This window comes from Tauraco erythrolophus, chromosome 1 (assembly GCF_009769465.1).
Source record: "Tauraco erythrolophus isolate bTauEry1 chromosome 1, bTauEry1.pri, whole genome shotgun sequence".
NCBI lineage: Eukaryota > Metazoa > Chordata > Aves > Musophagiformes > Musophagidae > Tauraco > Tauraco erythrolophus.
Window position 1 is genome coordinate 40665495 of NC_141465.1, and position 19338 is coordinate 40684832.

The following is a 19338-nucleotide window of genomic DNA, read 5'->3' on the forward strand; positions in this document are numbered from 1 at the left end:
TGGAGGTAAGGAAGTCCCAAGTCAATCACAGATTATTCTTCTGTCAGGTCTGCTTGAAAACATTTCCTCTGCTGCCTGGTAACAGATGACAGTGTGCTAAATAACCTTTACCTTGGATTTCTGAAAGCAGCAGACTAAGAACTGACACCAACACAACTTAAGGGAGTGTTTCAACATTTTAATTTGTGTTGTTTTACAAGTATACTCAGTATACTCAAGTGAGTACAGTTTTTAACAGAAGCCCTATACCCTTCCATTGAATACATACACCTCTAAAATTCATAGAGGAGAGCAAAACCACAGTAAACTGGCAGCAAGAGATCACTCATTCACACACATACACCCTTTGTAGCTAATACTATCCTCTCGGTGGAGCTGCAAAACATACCTAGAGCAGCAATACTGTTAGTTAATCTGCACTCCATGCTGTGTGGTGACATGAGGCACTGCAAAAGCAGTGGCCCTCATGTTGGTGGAGTGTTCGAACCATGTCTGGTTAGCCTGTACAACAAGGCAAAACCACAGGACAGCAATATAACCCATATAAATATTTTTTTCCCCTCCCCTCTCATAACAGTGATTTAAATATTCAGTTCCCTATGCATGCACTTTAGGAGACTGGTATAAAAATAGGAAGTAGTATGGCACGCTTTCTAAAAATATGCATAAACAGTAGTCTTCATCATTGGTGTGTGAAGTTAAATGGTACTCACTATGTATACATACGGGACTCCTGGCTGCTGACTTCACTGTAGCACAAACATTTCACTGGCTGAGGTTTGTGAAGCTTCCACAGTTTCCAAATGGCAAAATCACAACTGCACCATCACTTACAGTGTCCAAAGTCTGCTTTAAGGATTTGAGATAGATCTCTTTAGATATGAAGTACTTCTACATATGAAGCCACTTTTTTTTTTTTTTTGACTAACATTTCAGACGTAGGTACATCTGTAGATAGGCAACTACCATAATTCCCTGATTATTGATGAGTATCCAACTACAAAGTCGGATACTCAGTTTTAACTAAGAACACCTGAAAATTTGGCCCTGTGTGCTGAACTCTGCATGTCTGGAAGCAAGGGTTACAATCTCACTTACTCCTTTAACTCACTACTGAAAAAAAAATCTGAAATACTCTTCTACATCTAGGAAAGTACAGAGAAATACTATACTTCTACATACAAGAGTACAGTTAAATACTGTAGTGTCTTCAAGGAGTCACTTCACTATTCTATGCTCCTCAGAAAGAGAAATTAGAACTGAGGTGTTTGGTGTCTTCCCCAGATACGTGAGGTACATTCCCATGGCAAGTTCAGGCCAAAAATTGCCATTATCACCCACTAATAATTTAATGAGATCTAGACACATATACCACACACACACATATATTAAGCAAAATGAAAAAACGTAACTCCATTATGAAACTGAAGAATTAAGACATTCATTTACAGTGCAATAAAGAAAAAAATAAAAATTGCAGCTGTGCACGTGACATATTTCATTTAAATGCCCTCAGACCTGAACTTGAGACATACAATGATGCTGATGTTATCCTTACTGAAGAACTTCACATCCTCCGTGGCGATAGGATAGGACTAAGCTTAGGACACTAGGAGACGTTTTGACTCATGAATTACTTGTTTCCACTAGCAGCCATACTGTGTAAGACTCAAAAGAAATGCAAGGTGCTAAGCAAACAAAGTGCAAAAAGCTTTCACTTAATTTTTGAAATTACAGTTGGTTTTGTGTATTTCCATTCAATTATTGGGTGTTCATCTGCTAAAGCTTTCTCAGCAACTTGCAGAAAACAGAAACACTTTTATTTGTGGTGATATAGTGCATAGAAGAAAAAGTCAACGACTTCCATTTCCTCTTTCAGATTTCAAGCCTGGGATACTTCTGAGGTAAAGAAGTCAGAGGGTTTTGAACTACTGATATTAAACTAACCATAACACATCACAGCTTCAAAAAGAAGGCCTCAGTGTCTTCTGTCCCCACATGGTGAGTCACTGAGTTGCCTCTTTGGTATACCACCAACGCCCTAACGATCAGGGTAGTGCTCATCTCTTAAATTCGGCCATCTAAAAGGGAGACAGATAGTCAAAACTAATTGTCAAGGCATCTGGTTAACACTGAGTAATAGGTCTCCAGAGAATGATTCATATCACTTGCCTTAGAGGACGTTTTAAGATGGGTTGGATTACTCCCTGAAGATGTGCTCTGGAGGGCACCTACATGACTAGTTCACACTATCTGCCCAACTTCTAGATATTTAAAGTTATATGAAGTGAACACCACCCTAATACCAGAACATCAAAAACAAAGTTTTAGGTAAATGATAATGTCAGAAAAATGGGCTATTCCAGAACATCACAACTAATGTGTTAAATTTAATTCCCTTACTAACAAGCAGCAAATATGAAGGGTAAAACAGTGCAAAGCCAATAACCTCTCTGTCTATTCTGGGTAACAGTCACATTTCAGTATTAGTGCTGGCTAATTGGCTGTTTCTTGGCAACCTAGACTACAGTGCATTGTACAAGTCCACTTCTTATACCACAGAGAGAAATATTATCTTATTACACTGATTAGAGTGTAAAAAAGTCTGCAATTTGATCAAAGCAGAGCACAGCTATAGTCAATATATAGTCAAGATCTATGCTCTGTTTCCATGCTAGGGTGGCATGCCATAATGACATCCTATCTGAAATAAAATGCATTTCCTTCCATCCTCAGATTTCCTGAGTAAGATGAGCATCAGGTCAGTTTTTGAAGGATGTCTCCTATAATGACTTCAAAATAAGCACGTGATAATAAACTTATGTGCAAAAGACTCTGAAACAGAAGTCTACAAACCATGACTGCTCTCCGTACACAAACACACACAGATACACATACTCATACACTAAGTTTTCCACAAAGGTAGGCTTGTCAGGTGTCATGCAGTGCCACACCTGCAAGAAAGAAATCCCATCCGCAAGAAACAACATCCAAGATATACAACGTTCCCAGCAGGTGATCTGCCACCTTCCAAAGGCACCTACTTGTTTCCAGTTGTACTAGGCATTGGAAGACACACTTTGATGAGGATTCCCCTTTTGAGAATCCAGTGTCTTGCTACTGCTCCACGCTTCGTCAGTATTTTCAGGAGATTTCACCTCTGCCTTGTCCGTGAGTACGGTGGATTTGGGAGGCTTGCAAATAAAGCAGAGGAACTTGAAACAGGACAGCAAACCTTCGGAAATGCTGGATGAGAAAAGCTTTTTGCACGGGTGACAGAACTGGTAGAACACCAACATGAAGAGGACAGCCATGCAGTAACCTATCAGGAGCTGCAAGACCAACAATGGGGCGCAGACATACAGGTAGATATCAGTTTTATAGATGTACCACATCAGCAGGAGGAATGCATTCTCGATGAATCGCAGCATGTAATACACAGTCAGTCGGTACCAATTTTGGGATTTGTTAATTAAGTCAGGATCATTGAGTTTCACCTGCACCGCCGACCAGCAGAACATGTTAATGCCAGCATACAGGAAGGTGAGAAGACACAAGACGATGGTTGTGCCGACCCTGCTCAATGCCTTCTCTATGTTCTCAGGAAATGGGGACTTGCTCTGCCAGAAGAGAATCCACGGGTAGAAGAAAAAACCAAAGAAATTCACTAGCACAACGGGGAGAGTCCAGATTTGAAGGACTGAACTGAAAAGGACCAACACCGTAACCCGCGTAGCAATCTCAAAGCTTCTCCACATGAATATGCAGAGGTAGGCGGCTGGTTTCACACTGACGTCATAATCATCGTACTTAATCTTAATAGCCAGGATGTTGCAGCGTAAGGCACCATATACAATCGAGAGGAGAGAAAGGACCATAAAAATACCTACAAAGAGAAAAGACAAATCAGGACTTTCAGCTTAGCAGAAGTTAAAGACACCGCATCAGGGTAGTGCAGTAGTTGTCTTCACAGCGCTCCTGAGCATTCCTAGCATGGTGTAATGTCAAAAAAGCTATTCCTTGTATACGCTTCTGGGTTCTTACTCTAATTCTATCTCTTATTTTTGGCCCTCATTTGTTACTTTTCCAAGTAGCTAGAAATAAAAAAAGGCAATTAACAGTCACAGGTGTCTCTCCCTCCTTCTCCTGCCCAGGGCTGCTCACACATTTACTGCCTTTGGTAGTTACACAGCTCAGTAGTAAATGTATCCAAGTTGCTCTCAGACTCTCACAGTACTCCACAAGGCACAGGGGAGCTACTCCCCCTTTGTACAGATAAAGAACTGCGAAACAGAAGCTGAAATTCTGGAGTTACTTGGGCGTGCAAATACCTCAGTGCTTGCGAAGTTCTATGTCGAAGCAAATTATCTAAGCTCACAGAAGAGCTCTGCGATGGAGCTCAAAATTGAAAGCCAAAGCAATTTAAACCCAGAACCACCGGCACTTTTTCTGCCCATGTAGACAGATGTTTCCTCATCTGTCTACACTGTGTTTTCCTATACATCTATTTTCCTTATACATATAGCTATATCATGCATTTAAAAACAACACTCCTTTTAAAAACGTCTTTAAATTCAGATCAACTTTCTGTATCTCTCATCTACCCAGAATCCCTCAAGAGAAGGTCTCATGGCATTTAAATTCTGCAGAAAGCGAAGGCAGAGGCCAGCTGTTACCTGGTCTCCCCTCCCGATGCAGTAGGCGAAAAGCTTTCTGGCACTGCAGAAGGGAGTCTTGTCTTGCTGTCTTGCTACATTAAGTAGGTACAGATGTATAAGAACCCTGGATACATAGAATAAGCATTCGTAAAGAAGTACCTCGATGTACAGAAGTGCTAACTGCCCACGGTTTTGTTAGCATTTGCATGCTTTCTTCACAATTTTTACCAACACGCTGAATAGCTGATTTAGTGGACTAATTTTAGGCACCCTCAATCAATACTTTTAGTTTCAATCTTAGCATTTTGTCCATGCAAGGAACACTTCAAATGCAAATGAATTAAGAACAGTAAAAATGATTCAGTCATTTCTTTTAGAGTTTCAGTGAAACTCTAACCAGCTAACTGGTCATGCTACAGGGCAATATATTACATCAGATAAAACAAAATAATCAGAGTTAAGAATTCTTGATTATGTCAATTACTTTTGCAATTCTTAGCAAAAAGTGCTTTCTGCAATATCCTACTAATGAATCAGATTCCCTGCTTTCCTATAGCTATATAGCCATGACTGAGTTTTTTTCTAATTAAAGTTATTGATTTCTAAGCATGACTTTGAAAGAAACAAGTGTATTTTATGATCTCTAACAACTTTCTAACAGGATTTTCTCTATCATTTTAGCTAACCTCTCTCCCACCCTTATCCTGAAACACCTCTGAATTATTTTGGAAAATAATTAATTAATTCTTTATATCTAAATTTCCAATAACACTCAGTAAGTTGAAAACATTTGCCATGTCATGTGGTAATTTTGTACATGCCAGTTTAGTGATGCATATATTCTCTGAAAATGGTGATGTATTTGCTTGTTTAACACTTAAATTTTTCATAGGTGTTTTTAAACATCTTTCTTACAGTACTGTACTTGATCTGAGAATTTTTAAATGATATGTCTTAGAAAAACATTGACTGAAAGCAGAAGAGCAAGTGAGTGCAGTCAAGAATACCGCTTGATATCCTGCGGCTCTTTAGAAAAACCTTTCCTTTAGTATTGAGCTGGCTTTAGAACTGTGAAAGAACAAATAAGTTCCAGCAGCTAATAAAGCAAAAGAATATAAAGAGTTAAAGAAACAAAATACCTACCCACTGGGACAGAGTGCTGCTGTCCTTGGAACTCCGCTTGCTTTCTGCTTTGATAAGCTGAGACATTCATCTTTTTATCAAATTTCATTTTAAGGATTCTATATTAATCTCAAACTTGTCTTAAAACCCAAGCCTTCAAAAAAGGTAGTTCTCCATTGATAGAATCCAGGTCATGCTGACTCTGGTTTAATACAGAGTCCCACTCCTTTCCCAAAAGCTCAGTACTGTCACCAAACCTTCAGTTCAAACATCACTTTTAAGTCTGTGAGAAAGATGGTTTGAAGCAATCACAAGGGGAAACGTGTGGTAGGTGACATTATTGTTGCTTTTACTCATCCTGAGCAGGCAAAGAAGTGAAAATGTAAAAGGCAAAGTATCTTTCCCTGGAACAGTCCCAAATCCCCTAACAGTCCTTATAAATGTGGCATTTCTCTTCTTCCTTCCTACTCCTAAAAGGCTGTACTTTTCTTACAAATCAAAGGTGCACACTCACAGAGTTATTCAAGGAGGCACTGTTTTACTTTGTTGGGTTTTTTCATGTTTTAAGTCTTCTCAAGATCTGGTCCTTCTCACTTCAGAAATTGCTAATTCTGCTCTAGATGAGCTATATCACAAATTACTGTAATCTTACATTCAGCTGAAGAATCGCAAGTTATCTATTATATATACTATAGTTTTCTAAACCGACAATCAGAACCCTTGAAAAATAAGGGCACTTATTTTGTTACTTAAGCAAGACACTTAGATACAAAATTTTTTGCCTTAAAATAGAATTTCAACACTATTAAAATCAATAACTCAAACCTGTTCATTAAACTAAACGACTCAAACTATACTGTTCAAACAATAAGAAAAATATTCTGTGGTCAGTGCTTAATGAGTTGAGGAGAAGCAACTGTAGAAGCATCTTACGACATTTAGTAAGACCACATACAAAGCCTCGTCATGAACATTAGGAAGGTGACACTACAAACACTAGTAAGTTGAAAAAAATCATAAGCCCAAGACTTCTGTTCTTGAAGATGGCAGTCACTGCTACAAATTTTCATTCAGAAAAAAAAAAAAAAAAAAGAATGAACCTTTTGGCAAAATAATTTTATTTTTAAATGCATCCTGGTTTTAGCTGGGACAGAGTCAGCTCTTCTTTTTAGCAGCTAGAAGAGCTCCGTGTTTTGGTTTTACTCAGAGGCTCACTCTGAGAAGAATGCTGATAGCAAGCTGATGTTTGTAGTTGGCACTGAGGTCTCAAGGACTTTTCAGCTTGTCGTGTTCTTGCCAGTGTGCAGGAGCACAACAGGATAGAGGGGAGCATGGCCGGGACAAGGGATCCATGACTCTCCTTATGATTTGTACTTGGACTTAAGATTGAGACCAAACTGGCCAATTAGTATTCCATATCATGCAGTGTCATGCCCAGTATAAAAGTGAGGGACAGCCAGAAAGAAGGGCTTTTGCCCTTCTGGGACTCTCACTTTCGGACTCTCATAGTGCTTTCTCTCTCTCCCGCTCTCTATTTCGGGCCTCCCGTTCATCTGGGATTGCAGTATCGGGATTCATCTGTTTCGGGATTGCAGCTTCGTAACGAGACGGGCCTCGGTCAAGGGGTGGTGAGCAATTACACTGTACATCACTCGTTTGTGTATATTTATCCTTGTACATATCCGTACATATATACATTGGTAGCGGTACTAGTAAATTGTTCTTATCTCAACCCACGTGTCTCTTTTCTTTTTCTTCTTTGATTCTCTCCCTCATCCTTGGGGGTGGGGAAGGGTGAGTGAGCGACTGTGTAGAGTTTGGTTGCTGGAGGGCCTAACCCACGACAAAATGGCAGGAAATCCCCATTTTGAGATTATTTTATCACTGCAAGCAACACTTGAAAAAGATAACTTGACTGCTGTTATCAGCACAAAAACTAAACTCACAAAAAGATCGCTCTTCACGGAAGTGGATCTTCCGCCCTCAGTACTGCACAGAGAACGAGCCCTTTTTCAAGCGTAAGAGGCCAAGTCACACATCCCCCATCTCCAGATCTCCTAGCTATTTTTGTAATTAACCCTAACTCAGGTCTTTTTGGCACCTCCTGGCCTTGCGCTTCTCCAGGTGGTACCACCTAAGTGAAGAGGCCCTGATAGCTGCCCAACAGTGTGTGAGTGGACCTGAGCCCAATGTCAGCAGAAGGTTACAGCCGGCTTTCAGGCGATGCAGGATACTGACAGATGCTGGAGCATTTAGTGCAGGGTGACGGCCAAATGCACAGGAGAAACCCTGGTGTCAGTTCTGAGAGCAGCATTTACAAAGTCAGCCTGGATATTTCATACAGTAACCAGTCAGGAACTGCTTTTTTTCCCAGTTACACTGTAACCAAAGGAAGAGCTGAATGTCTAGAACTAGGACTCAGATTAAACTATTACACAGGGGTTTCCAATGCTGCATTTCATACAACAACATTTCTATACATTTCATGCTAAACAGTCACCAAAGTTTTATGTCTTTCACTAACCTAGAGGCTTTTTCCTCCTTTTGCAACTCTCTTTAGTTCTCTTGATCTTAACGTTCTTGGCAGACAGTGAAATGACAATTTGGGAGAATGCCAGACACTGGTAAGAATCTGATCATCCAGAAGAAAACATCCAGAGAATTTACTGAATGCCATGAAATACACAAGAAAGATGCAGCATGGCTCTGGTTGACAAAGGGCTACGCAAGGATGCATGCTCTTTTCAGAACTGTTCAACTCAGTACTGGAAGCAATAATGAGTTTCGAACAGATCTGGAAGGGACAAACTATGCTATGTAGCATGTTGGTAAACAGCTTTAGGTTCACAGGTGATACTGACTTCATTACCACTGACCAAGCAGGATTTGCACAGAATAACAGACAGGGTAGTGTAGGAACCCAGAAAAATAAGAGACTGATGAGGATACAGGACAAAAAGTGTGGAAATCAAAATACAAGAAGAGAGTGATAATTGTAACAGAAACAAATGGAAAGGAGCATGCAATTTGGAGGGCCAGTGTCAAAGAACGGGGAAGCTGAAGACATCTAAAGTGTGGAAGAAGAGCTGGACTGGCTGTTAAATTACTTTGACTATGCTGCAAGATCAAAAGTTTGAAGCCATGTCCCTATACATGAGAATCCCCATGCACATATAACAAACAACAAGCTGAAACTGTGCTATGTGTCATTCCTGTATACTCTTGGAGGATGACTAATACTTATGGACAAAAGGTACTACTACAGAAATAAACTGGCTAAAAAGATCGCAGGAAGTTTCAGTATTTCAGAAGGTAAAATATACACAAGAGGAATGTGGTTAAGACTCTTGTTTTTCTGATGAATGAGCTCTAATAGACCTTGCCATTGTTCCTAAATCACTGATTAAGAAAAAAAAAAAAACCCAAAACTTTTTTTTTCTTTTAATTTCTATATTTTAGAATGGCACCTGCTATCGAGATGGCTCCTGGGAGACATGAGATGACTACTGGATTTGCTGTTGGGTTCACTGAACTCCCTGGTGAGCCAGTTTACCTCTGGTTGTTTAACTTCACTTCACCCACAGAAGGTCACTTAGCAGTCTGTGATTCAGAATTTGCCTCAGCAGTAACTGATAAAAGTCAGAAGTAATAGGGCATTACGAATCATTATTAAATATGCAATTCTCTAATCATCTGGAACACAGCGCTTCTCCTTGGCAATCATGACCAGTAAGGTCAACATCAGTAATAGAAGAAATACGATAAAAAGGTGACCTTTCTCAAGCAAATGCCATCTGCAGTGAAGTGATTCGTAATTTTGCTAATTGCACCTCTCAGCAAAGGATTCAGTTGCTTTGTTCTCATCCCATGCCACAGATGCCATAGTTATTTGAAGAGTCTACCTTTGCTGTGAAGAACTCAAACCATCAGAGGCAATGTCTTTCAAGTAACTACTGCTATGACCTTAAGCAAGTACTTTTGTATAAAGACCTTAACCTGTTCTAATACCCTTATGTGCTGACTTGCCCTTTAGTATATTGAAGTTTTCCATTCCTCGAGTTGAGGGGAGAACCCTGATGTTACTATAAAGGCTTCTCCAAAAATGTTAGTTCCTTACCTTGCTACACTGCCAACCAAGGCACCAGAACTGAAAAAAGCATTCAGATTCGTAACATATCACCCTAGCCTCAGCCTCCCTAGCTGTGAAGCTGTTAAAGATCCCTGGCCTCTCATGGCCTCAGAGATAACAAGAGCTATTTTGTATTTCAGTGGAAACACACCTCCAGTTTGCATAGCTGCCAAAGTCCTTTCTTACACTAAAAAGCTGGTTGTCCTACAACTAGCTGGAGTAGGTTCTTCATTTAACGGCCAACCAGCAAATCAAGGCTTTTTTTCCAAGGAGCTGGAGCACATCATGGAGCAAGATGCAGAGACCCACTGTAAGAGAGATGTGTCCTGGTAAGTCCATGTGGTGCAGCACTGCTTGGTGAAGGCTTAACAGCTTGGGTCCAGAGATGATATGACCACATTTGCATACCAGCTTATTGAGTCCTGTCTTTTGATTCCAAATTCAGAGTCTGGCACAGGTAAAGACAGTTCACGTCCTCAGTCCATATGTGCAACTGCATTCCTCAAAGTACACCTTCCTTAATGCAGCATGGCAAAACATGCTCTGCACTGTACCCCAAGGAATTTTCCAGAAAGTTTGCTCAAAACCCAAAACGGAACAGAGGTAAATCATCTTTTTTTCCTCTTCATGAAGACAGCTCAGTCCCTCCAGCTGCCTCCCTCTCATGCCATAATGGTCACTTTATCAAATTAGTGTTTTTATAGCAATCCAAGTATGCTACAGGAAGTGTCATAGTGTAAAACATGATGATATAAACTTGAGAGCAACATCACCATTAAAAGCTGTCAGGGAGATGAAACCCACTGCAATATGTTTGGTTCTTGTCCAGGGCAGCTACACTGACTGCTGACCCTTCTCCTCTCCCTCCCACCAAAATACGGAGATGATAACAACAGCTCTACCTACTTCTGGCAGCCGTGATCTCCTGCTGCAGGACACAGATGTATAGCTGGAGCGTGAGCTGGGGTGCTGAGCCAAGGAATGCCTGGATCACAGATGCCCTGCTGAACGCAGACCTGTGTGTACACAGCTTGCCTTCAGCCTGCCCCACTTCTTTCTCAATTTCTTCCGAGTACCCATCCTTGGGCATCTGCCTCTTCTTGGTGATGCTGACATAGGGCTCTTCAACTCTGCCAGCGCGGAAGTAAATGTAAAAGACTTCCACACACCTACAAGCAAATCAGTAAATAGAGTAACAGGAAAAAAATTAAAGAAAAGCATAGGTCTTCCTGCTTCTTAATATTTTAAGATATCACATACCAAGTCCTAAGTCATTTGTTATGCCTAACACTGGTACAGGCTTCAAGAAGAAAAACAATTGTAGTGTGAGCAGCAGAACTGGTGCGGGCTAGCTTCTAGCTCAGAGGGAAGCTCTGGGGAGAGAAACTCCCGCTGCGAGGGTGACCTGTGGCACCATCCCTGGTCACATCTCCTCCCACAGCCTGACACACATGGCATCTTCTTCTTGTGTAAGCATTATCCTCTGATGAGGACTGAGCTGCCTTCTTTCCTTCCATAGTGTCTGCTGGGGTTAGTCTCCTCTACCTGGCTGCCTCTGAAGGTAATACTTGCTGGAATGCAGCATCTCCAAGTCTCTAACAGGTCAGATTTGGCCAGTGAGTTTTTGTAATGTACAAATAAGGCTTATCTTGTATTTGAAAGTATCTCACAATTACAAAGCATGGAGCTATGCTTGTCTGAGACTTTGAACTCCCATTTCCTTCTCAGCTTGACTGTTTTCTAACAATTGCCAAGTCAGGGTCTATCACAGCCTTTAGGGGAAAACTCACGGACCAAACTGTAAAGCAGCACTGATAAAAATTCAAATAAAAGCATATTGATTTTTATTTTAATAAACTTGACTTCATTTTTTTCCCCCTAACTGGACCACTAGCAAGTTTTAACTGCTGTAGATGGAGAGCAGTTTTAGGATCCTGTAATACCATCCTTGAGTCACTAGGTGTCAGCTACCATTATCACTAAAGCTATTTGAAGCAAGCCGTGCGCTGGAGGCTCCATTCACAGCGGTGACTTTCAGTTTTCCCCTTGTTAATCTTTCAGTCCCTACCAGTCTTGTTCCATGTAAAACAATCCACATAGCCAAAAATAAAATGTGAAAAATTAATAAAGCACAACAGCTTATGAAGCCAATGGAGATTCTGAAACCAACAAATTGATTTTATTCCAAAAGAAAGATCCCAGAACATTTTTGTCTCGCTTAGTATTCACAGTCATCTATTCGTCCTGAGCTGAGGGCAAGTCTGAAGCTATTACAGAAAATGAGATCTCAGCATCAGTCTCTGAACTGTGTGATTAGAAGCAGATATAGCCTAAGGACCCATCTAATGCAGTAATCCCATAAAAGAGATGATAAGATTCTTAAGACTATAGTAAATACTATAATCAACAAAATTTTGGGGTTTGGAGCAAGCATTTCATTTGTATTTATTAGCTAGGTATTAAGTAGCAGTATACTGTTTGTGACGGGAAATTTTATGTCTGTATAGAAAAGCAAAGGCAATGTGAAATAGTCTGATGAGCAAATCTTAGAGCCAAAGGGGACTTTTACCAATACCGCAGAGTAATAAAACCGGTATGTGCAAGCACTCCGATTACATCAGTAATGATGCCCATCTTCTCCCAAGCTCCGCCCATCCCATGCAAGAATGTCTCTGGATGTCACGCCTTCTGGGCCAAATAACAAATGCACTCAAGACTCCAGCTGGTGCCACTGCCCAAGCAACTACTTCACACAGGAGCAGACTGGCAGCTGACACACTAGAAGGAAAGAGCACCAATCTAAATGTTGAAGAAATAGTGTGTAAGAGGTGCGTAGGCACTTGAACTATCCAGGTGAGAAGTGTTCAGAACGGCGATGAAGAATCGATTCCGATCACGTACCTGTGCCAGGTTACGACTGCGCCTATGAAGTGCGTTCTGAAGGGCTGGGCGTCTTGTCTTTAAATGGACTGGCTTGTTCTTCTTTATTATGAAACACAACTAAGAGACAATTCGAGAAGGCGACTGCTTCATGCCAGTTTTCCTCCACAGTTACCAACTGGTATGGAATGGGGAATTCCCCAGAAGCCCCAGTTGCTCAATGCTCATCACTGCTCCACTCCAGAGGAACAGGAGTGAGAGATCCCAACTGCTGCACAATCCATCTCCTGCAACGCAGTGATGTTTAGGGCCTTTTCAACAGATCCTCACACGGCATCAACAGCAGAAGGCACGCAGCTGGCCATTTTCACTGCATGTAAATGTAAAGCAATGACAGTTGCAGTATGGGCTCTGAAGGAACTAAAAATACTCTGAAGAAAAATACTCTCTACAGTGAAAGTCAAGAGGTAAGAAAAAGATGGTGCTGCTTTCTCCCCTGCTGCCAAGTCTTGGCAGAGAGAAGAGCTATACTTTTTCAAGGATCCTGATGGTGCCTACAAAGAGTGATTCAGCAGCAACACATTCTTCTACACAGGCAGTAGGAGGAATAATCCTATCCTTATACGCCTGCTGAGAGTGAACACCTCATTCCCTCTTTTAATCACGGATGCGTGGGATTTAAATACAGGCAAAATAATGGTGGTTAGAAGGGGGAACAGGCAATGAAAACAGAGAACTTCCCACAGCCAACAAGCGCTCCAGGAGCAAACGTCTATTTGAGACCTATCCATACACGCTCACTGCGAATGTACAAGCAGATTTCTCTAATGACTCAACTGTTAGTAATTCCTTTTCTTTAGAGAAGTGTGCAAAAGACTTATCAGTCCTGCATATTTACTTACCTGCACCAGGCAAAGATTTGTTCCTCACTCATTGTTCTACCTTCCATCTGCACTGACTTTCTGTTCATCCCATCATGGACACCTAACACATCTGCTCAAGAATGAAGAAAAAAAAAGCCCGAAGAGGGTCTAGCCATATTCTTCCCATCTGGAAAAGAGGGAGATGTATCAACAGTTGTAAAGTTTAGAACTAGCAGAATCTCCTACAGTAAGGTCTGCCAATGGAAGTCCTACAAGGAAGAGAGGTTTTTAGATCTGTGTTATTCTGAACAACAAAGCAAGTCACTAGGAAAGAGAGACTACCCACAAGAGACAATGCTTCTGCACAATGGGACTAAAGCACTATCTGCACCATTAGAGCTTACTAGATTTCAAACTGCAGAATTAGGTGTCCAAAGCATTAATGACTCCAATAATTTAAGCCTATAGGTGTTTTGGTTTTGTTTGTTTGTTTGTTTTTTCACTTCCTGCAACTCACAGAATCTAACTTTGGCTGTAACAGCAGCTCCTTTGGCAGTTTGACGCAAACTTCCTACTGCTTCTGCTTTGCTACTGTCTACACAGTACGTAGACACATGAAATTGTTTCTCCTTATGCCTTTATGCCTTGAGAAACAAAGCCCACGCCCATTTCCAAGAAAAAAAAAAAGGGTGAAAAAAAGTCTATTGTTTATATCCTTGTCCCACTGAAACCTGAGGAAAACAGTCATTAGTGTTCTATACAGGGGCCTGTTATATTTGCTTTTGATTTTTTTTTTGCAAGAGAAGTTCATCATTCTGCCGACCGAGCCATCTCCTAATTGCATGTTCTTCATAAGGAAGAATCTGTAGGCCCACATTTAGCTGATAGAGCACTAGGGACAATAGTTTTAAAGGCACCAGCCGTCACTTAGCTCTCCTCTCCGTGAAGTCGGTATCAGAAGGAAGCACTGCCAAGTTCACACCAGTCCCTTCTGGATATGCCACCTGGGTATTGCCTTCAATAGATCGGATGGTAGGGAATCGCCACATCCAGTCGACTTACGGTACAATGCCATCAACACCCTCTGCTCGTGACCATAAGCCCCGACTGTTCAAGTCAGTTCGTTGGAAATCTGCACTCCTCACTTCAGCTCCTGACCTATTTATTACTTGCAGAACAGAAAAGGGCAAGCAAGTTAACAGGGAGTTCTCTGGCACCCTTCGTGAAGAGTTATTTGAGCTTTGAACAAATCCCTAAGTGTGGAACAGGACACTAGCAGAAATACATCCAGTTATTATTTATCGGAATTGCAGCAGCACCTAAAAATCTCAAGATGATCTCGGTGCTACAGGTGCTGTCCAAATGAACAGGGAACAAAGAGACAGTCCTTGGCTCAGGAGTAGCCGATAACGAGCCAAAAAGCTCATCATGGTCTTCTCTAAAGAAAAGAAAAATACATTAAATCTCTCATTGACATTGGCTATCGTTTTAAGTAATTGTTTGTGTCATAATTTACTTTATGTGGTAAAACAATCTCCTTTCACAAAGAAAAAAGAGAAAGTATCCAAATATATTTTCTAAGCATCCAGACAAATTAGTGCGCTCACAAGGAGCGGCCCCAACCTGGAACACTGCAGGAATCCCCCATGGTGCCTAGAAACCTGGAGTCACTTTGTTCCAGCCAACTCTCTGCATAGTCTCCAGCATATCTACATCATAGGGATCAGTGCCGGGCCACTGAGGGAAGGCAGGAAATTTACACTACAAATTGCTCCGAATTGATGGAAAAACTCTTAGGAGAGTGGGAGGAGGAATTAAAAAAGGGTGTGCTAACAGTACTCTTCCAGTACAGCAAAAGTCCTCTCCAGGAAGAGGGATGCTTGCTAATTTTAGTGCTTCCAGTGGCAGCAGCAGGACAGTGAGTTCTTCCTGAACAGGTGGAGAGTGGGTGTTTGGGGAAAGTGGTGGTATGCAAGAAGGTTTTATAAGAGAATGTACTTTTTTCCCTGTCACACAGAGGATTCAAAATAGGCTGGATCATTCGGCTTGCAAAGCTAAATAGCCTCCTTCCTTGCCAAGATATTTCCAAACCATTCCTTAAAATTTAAACTTAACTTTTTAAGGGAAAAAGTAAGGAGAGAAAAATGTCTAGCTCTTAAGATAATGAAGAAAGGTCACACGACATACATGGGCTGTCCATAAGGCAGTGCACTGATGTTTGAGTATTTAAGTCTGAATGGAGAAATACTATCCTGCATCATGTCACAAACCCAACAGAGATGGTTAAAAAGTTAGCGTTTTTAAGGCCAAGGCTTTTTACTCAAGGCTCTTTAACATTTCATTCTGGTGCCGCAAGCGGACAGAGCCTGGGCGGGTCTACTCTCTGCGTCCTATTTGACCTAATTTGACCCAGCCCTCCTTAAAAGGCCCTGGGCTGTGCCAGTGAGATATAAGAGAGATCGAACACAGAGGATGCAATGAGGCTTCATACTGAGGAAGCAGATGACTAACACCAGCAGACTCTCTGGTGCAAAGGAGCAGAGGTTTGCCTAAAAGGATGGGACAAAATGTCTCCGGGGACAACTGTCCTTTTCAGCTTACAATGGTTAAAGCCACAGTGAAGTGATGATACTGCCGAAAAATAGTTTGCCTTTGAGCTATCATCCTCAGATTTCTGTGTATTCCAGTCCTCATGGGATATAAAGCCTCCCATGAAAAGCAGGGAAAGGTAAGGTATTTCATGTGCTGAAAAGACTTCAACTTCTACAGGGCAGATCTACACCCAATGGGAAGCAACCAGTTTCCTCTCCCGAGAGATAAAACAATGTTTAGTGGCAGTGGGTAGGAAGGCAACGAAGAGAATAAAAGACCTTTAATGTCTGTCTCAGACTGATACCTTCGTCTTCCCACACTTCTGCACTGTGTCCTACAAATAGACACATTTCTCTGAATCCAAGGAGAGGCTTTTTTCTATGAAACTTTTCCTCTTAACTTGTTTCCTGCTAAAGGCTGTAAGAACTCTACATTTTTTTTTCAGGTGGCATGAATGTAATACCCTCTTTTTATTGGTAATCATAATTCCAGAGAAGTTAACACACATCACTTCATACTGCCTAAATGATGCCGTGGGGACTGTGGCTCAGGCATGCTGTAAGGCCTCCAGAACATCTTCAAACCTCCTGGAAAAGCTAAGTTCGTAAATCTTTAAGAAAGGCAGAAGTGCAGAGCTGGCAACCCACTCATACACCACAGCATCATGGGGAGGAAAGGAGAGGAGAGGGCTTCTGCATGCCCACTAGTTTTGCAGCAGCGACTGCAGCTGGGAGCTCACCAACACAGCAGAAAGTGTGTTCTGTGCAAGATGAAACTCGTGTTGTAAACAGATAAACATAAACTTGATGTTGAGAAAGAAAGAGAAAGTGAAATCCTGCTTAGTGGTTAAGGCCAAAGCAAAAGTCTGTCTCTTTCAGAAAATCCTCCGATTTGTTGTTGTTGTTGCTTACATCCTTTGTTTGCTTCCTCACATGTCTCAGCTTGACATGACATTCTCTCCTTGTCTGACCTCAAGAAATTGATTTAGAATGACACAAGTAATGAACATGATCTTTATTTTGATAGTTGCTTTCTCTTTGGTTCCGCTCTTATGTTCCAAAGAACGTGGAAGTATTTTGTTCTCCACGTTTAGAAAACCAGACCCCTTCAAGAACTAAACTGTTAAGCTGTAACTTAAATCTCTTTAAAATACTAACAAAACAAACAAACAAACAAAAAAATCCAGCTGTGTTTTTTTCAGGAAACAGAGGAATTCAATGTTTTTGAAGTGTAAGATGTTTTGTAATATCCAAACTGTTCACCTTCATTAGTGTGAACAAATCTTCCTTTTCTACACTGTCCAGGAATTTCAAAAAGTTGGGGATACTTCTCCTAGCCTCTACTAGAGAGGTACTATATTTAATTCTCTTTCCTTTTAAAGTAAAAGACTGGAAAGCAAATTTAAAATGAAAGCCCCCAGCAAACATTTTGTCATGGGGCTGCACCACCTCTGTAACTTTTCATCTTTTTCCTACGGACGTTTTCAGTCAGAAGTTGAACTGAAGTTGAAAAATCTCCAAAGCAACTTGGGGCAAGAAGCTCACTTTCGGAAGGGAGAGAGAGACTTCAAGCCTTACGAGTATTTCCAAGATGCACTGATGGGATGGGCACTATCGTTGTTTCAAAGTAGAAACGGAGGAAGTCTGCCTTTCTCTGGGCAGTAATTTGAAAGCGTTACGGATGAAGCAGCAGTGAACAGACACGACCATTTGCAGCAAGCCACAAGGACAGAAAATAAGCGCAGAAAACGCCACCAGAAAGAGGGAGCAGGCTCTGCCAGGCTCCCCTCTCTCCGCAGGGGCACAGCCTGCCCGCCACCTGCCTCCCAGAAGACGCTTAACCCATTTTCCCCAACGCTCCCTGACCTTCAGGGAGCACCACGCCCCTCGGACCTTTAAAAAGGAAACTATCCCTCCCGCAGCCTTCAGAAATAAGACTGGGAAGGATGTTCTGGCGGCTAACACGGGTGCAGAGCAGCAGCAGCCGCCGCCCGGCAGCGGACACTCCCGCACGGCGCAAAGGCCGGGGCGCTCCGGCCGCCTCCCGGGCTCGCCCCCGGCCGGCCCGCCGAGGCGGGCAGGGACCGCGGGGCGGAGCGGGACTCACCGACCTGACGAGGGGCCCGAGCTGCAGGAGGTGCAGCAGCAGCACCAGCGGGCGGTCGCGGCTGACGTCGCGGTGGATGAAGACCAGGCTGAGCTGCACCAGCGCGCAGGGCAGGAGGGCGAAGAGCAGCGTCAGCCACTGCCACATGCGGTCCCCCGCCGCCCGGTACGCCCCGCTCAGGCACAGGGCGGCCGCCGTCTCGGCCACGAAGAGGATGAGAGAGACGAGGACGGAGCCCGGGAATTTCATCGCCGCCGTCGCCGCCAGCACCACCCGCCCGCGGGGCGCGTTTTCGCCGCGCCGCAGCCGCCCCACGCGCCGAGCCGAGGCGCGGCGCGTCACGGCGCCCGCCAGGGGGAGCCGCCGGCACGGCGAAAACGCAGCGCTCACCGCCGCCCTCACCGCGGCCTCCGCCCGGGAGCGGCCGCGGAAGGGGCGGGGGGCGGCGGGCCCCTTCCAGCGGCGGACCCGGTGCGGGTGAGCTCGGCGCTGCACGGGGCTTGATGCTGGCAGCGGCGGAGCTGGGGCGTACGCGGAGGAGCGCTCCTCGGTGGCGCATGGGGAGCGTCCTCTGCTCGCGTCTCCTTTGGCCGTAAGATCGGTAACCGAACTAAGGGTGTGTGTGTGGGGGGGGGATTGGTCGGTGGAAAGGTGGGGCTGCTCTTCTGGGGGGCCTCGGCAGACTGGAGGAGTGGCCTGAAGGAAGAAGCAGGCAAGGGCAAAGTCCTGCACCTGGGAGAAGATAACTCCGTGCAACAATAAAGGCTGAGGGACAGCTGATTAAAAAAGATGCAGAAAAGGAGCTGTGAGTCCTGGTAACCCTCCCGTGATGCACCTCGTTCAGGGACCTCCTCGCCAGGTTAATGAACGTGCTGGTAGAGATGCTAGTTTACACTTTGTCAGGTGGGTCTTACCCTGGCCTCTCAGACCTTTTCCCACAAAAGTTCCTAGGATCACAAAACCCAAAGCCCTGCTGCAAAGCTAGCAG

The 19338-nt window shown here is 43.1% G+C and overlaps 1 protein-coding gene across 1 annotated transcript; it reads right to left on the minus strand.

Moving 5' to 3' along the window:
• Window positions 1-1169: 1169 nt before the first annotated feature.
• On the minus strand, window positions 1170-18599 carry XK (X-linked Kx blood group antigen, Kell and VPS13A binding protein). Its single transcript, XM_086618648.1, has 3 exons — window positions 18355-18599; window positions 10816-11078; window positions 1170-3886 (listed from the first exon to the last, which is right to left on the minus strand). Exons 1-3 carry the CDS (start codon window positions 18597-18599, stop codon window positions 3060-3062), a joined length of 1335 nt encoding a protein of 444 aa, XP_086474774.1. The 3' UTR covers window positions 1170-3059.
• Window positions 18600-19338: the final 739 nt, after the last annotated feature.